A 3,337-nucleotide genomic window follows, 5' to 3' on the forward strand; every position below is an offset into this window, starting at 1 on the left:
CTTTGTCTGTAGTATCCAATGATATTTTAAGGAATCTATCTTCTTTTAGTTTATTATTTTCTAATAATTAAATTCAAGTTGTTATGTCGTGTCCTATCTGAAAAAGTTGACCCACATATAAAAATGCAAGTTGTTTGTAAATATTAAAATTTTATTTTAATCCCTTTGAGTGTGTGATTATCCAATTTTATAGTACGAAGCTTGTTTAGTTCAATATAATTTATTAGTTTTCCATTAAATAGATATTATTTGATTACAAATGTATTTTTTTAATAAAAAAATTGATTTAACTTTTTCAACAAACTTTAAAAAGATCACCACCACTATTGATGATTATGTGAACTTTTATCACATCGAGCTAAGAGTAATTTATAACGATTTAAACCTTAATACGAAATCCAATGTCAATGTTAATCCACTTAATTATCCACACTAAACACTTTATAGTATAGACATTGTTTACCCGACATTTACCTAAAATATTGTAAAAATCAATTTCAACATTTAAAAATATTGCAACTAAAATATTAGAAATTAAAAGATGATTTATGCTTTTTTTTAAAGTATTAGAAATTAAATTTAACTTTTAACTAAATGAAAAATACAAATATATTTTTTTTATTGTCCCCTAGTTCCAAAGTTTCGCACTGATTAATCTGGATCAATCCGGGTCGCACATCTGAAGGACTCGAACTGAAATCTTGCTTACTTGATATCAAGCTGCTTATCACTTGAACCAAACCCTTTGATGAACCAAACCACTATATCTCATACTTTTGATATAATCAAGAGTTTATGTCATGATTTGTTGACCATCAAAATATTAGTATCATTTTCTTAAGTTGTGTTGCGACTATATCGCCAACATAATCTTATAATGTCTGATTTGAATGTTGAACGAATTTGTAAAATTTGTCATCTCAAGGTAGACTACTTCAGAGGTCTTTATAATGTCATGAAGGATGGATTTGGTGCAATAATTGAAGCAAAGATGGCATGTATTTACATTTGTATTGTTTTCAAAGTTTTGACTTTACAAACAAAATGGTACAAAGGAAAAGAAGAACCAAAATCCGATAAGGATTAAATAATTAACAAGATTTAACAGCTCTCAGCTTCAAACCCACCAACAAAGAGTTGCAGACCTCCAGGATTTAATTACATCAAGAACAATTGAGAAGAGAGAAAAACCCGAATTCTTTTACCAAGGAGAATTAGTCTCACATGAATTAAGCAGTTGCTCCAAGTAATCAGCTCCTAAATCCTCCAACACCACCAAATTCTGTTGTTGCCTTGCCTTGCCGGCCACCTCCTTCTGTTTGTTCTTCCTCCTCTTTCTCAAGCAGTGCCTCTTCTTCAGAGCCACCACCGGAGAACAACCTTCCTCGCATCCATACTTGATGTCCTGAAGCGATTGCCTCACCACTTCCACCGGAAAATTAAGAGTAGCCAATGCCCCTCTCATTGAGAATGCCGCTTGGTCGTACGCGATCGCCGCCGCTTCGGCGCTGTCGAATGTTCCGAGCCACACCCGAACGCCATTCCTCGTCGAGTCTCGAATCTCGGCCGCGTATTTCCCCCACGGCCTCTTCCTCACGCCTCTGTAACTCTTTTCTTTCTTAGTACCGTTTGTTTCTTCGTGTTTAGTAGCACCCGAGGTGACCTCTTCTTCTTTGACGCTGTGGGTGGAATTGGACTCCGATGATTCTTTGGGTCCATCGGCGAATGAACCCAGCCAGTTCATTTCGACTTCGTCGGCGCCGGTGAAGACGAAAGGAACGGATATATCGTAATTAAGAAGCTCGTCCCAGCAACTGGACCCGAACGATGATTCTGGGGAGAATTCTGAAGTGGTTGAGTATTGGAACAAAGTGGATCCCTCCATTTTTGTTGGGATTTTAACTTCTTGCAGGAGTTTTCGATTTTTGAGGTTGTTGTTCTGTTTTGTGGCGAACGAGGATCTATGTTTTGGTCTCGGCAACGTTTTGAACTACTTTTAACCCTTTATATACTACAAAAGGAAGGGCGGGTTTTGAGCAATAATTTCTTTTCTCATTTTCATTCTAAAATAAAAATCCGGAGAGATAAAGGATTATTTACGCACGTGAGTCAAAAGTGACGTACGGCGGCGGGGGTTGGACCCAAACTTGCATAGGAGAGGATGCACCTACCATGTCAGCAATACACTTCGGCTTCTTTTACCTACGTGGCAGCCATTTGTCAATACAACGTGGCACGGATTTTCCTGATTTTTAGGAAGAAGCTTTGAGAACGTCAAATAGAAATGACGGTTGAAGTTTATCAACAATGGATTTAGAAATATTTTTTTATGATTGACATATATATATATATATATATATATATAGGTTAATAATATATTTTTTTTTAAATGGAATGAGTGTAAATAAAATTTTAAGGTAGATATTTTTTATAAAATAAATAATTAATCAAATAAAATTTAAATGTTAGAGTAAATATTATCAATAAAATAAATAATTAATAGAAGAAAATTCAGATTTCAGTATCCGTCCTCTCTAATATGTGGCTCCGCCACTGAGCACATTTATGCAAAATGAATTCAATTCATAATTTAAGAAAATTACCCAAATAGAATTTAATTGAATAAATTAATTAGTATTTTACCAGAAGTTAATAATTGTATTTTTATAATTATTCTGCCATTCTACGGGCGTCCGAAAATAATTTTAATAAAACATATAGTTGTGAATTTGAAATATCTATGAATAAATGAACTTGAATTTTGTTCTTTTTATAAATTTCAATTATATAATCCTACCGAATTAAAATTGATTTATATTTTATTATCATAATTTATATAATGAAATAAAATGTGAATTAGATTATAGTTAATGATGAGCCATTTCCATAGAAAGAAACAGAGGTGTCCATTTGCCAAAGTACTAGATAGATTAATTTTGGAAATCAAACGCCTAATTGTCCTTTATTGATTTAAAGGGTGGGAAAATAGCTTCAAGACACGTACATGTACAAAATTAATGTCTTTAATGCACTCTAAATTATGGAAAAATATCATCCAAATGTGATATCAGATTCTCTCTGTCATGAAACTAGGGACCACTTGGCACTTGCCTCTTATTTACGTATAAATTTAATTCACATTTTCTTCATGTAAACTGCCTTTTTTTTCTTCCTCTTTGCATGCATAACTAATTATCGCTTCTAAATTAATTAAAGCATTAATTAGTTGTACCAAGCAATTTTTAGGCACATCAATGGACAAAAGTTATTAATCAATCACTTTTTTTAATGGTTTTTAGCGAAAAACATTTACCAACTTATTACAGGTGTGTTATCC

At 33.1% G+C, this 3,337-nt stretch overlaps 1 protein-coding gene across 1 annotated transcript; it reads right to left on the reverse strand.

Annotated features, from left to right (window-relative positions):
• Positions 1-1,005: 1,005 nt before the first annotated feature.
• Positions 1,006-1,969, reverse strand: LOC120158161 (ethylene-response factor C3-like). The gene has a single exon (XM_039169073.1). It carries the CDS (start codon positions 1,883-1,885, stop codon positions 1,202-1,204), a length of 684 nt encoding a protein of 227 aa, XP_039025004.1. The 5' UTR covers positions 1,886-1,969; the 3' UTR covers positions 1,006-1,201.
• Positions 1,970-3,337: the final 1,368 nt, after the last annotated feature.

Source organism: Hibiscus syriacus, unplaced genomic scaffold (assembly GCF_006381635.1).
Source record: "Hibiscus syriacus cultivar Baekdansim isolate YM2019G1 unplaced genomic scaffold, ASM638163v2 tig00111309_pilon, whole genome shotgun sequence".
NCBI lineage: Eukaryota > Viridiplantae > Streptophyta > Magnoliopsida > Malvales > Malvaceae > Hibiscus > Hibiscus syriacus.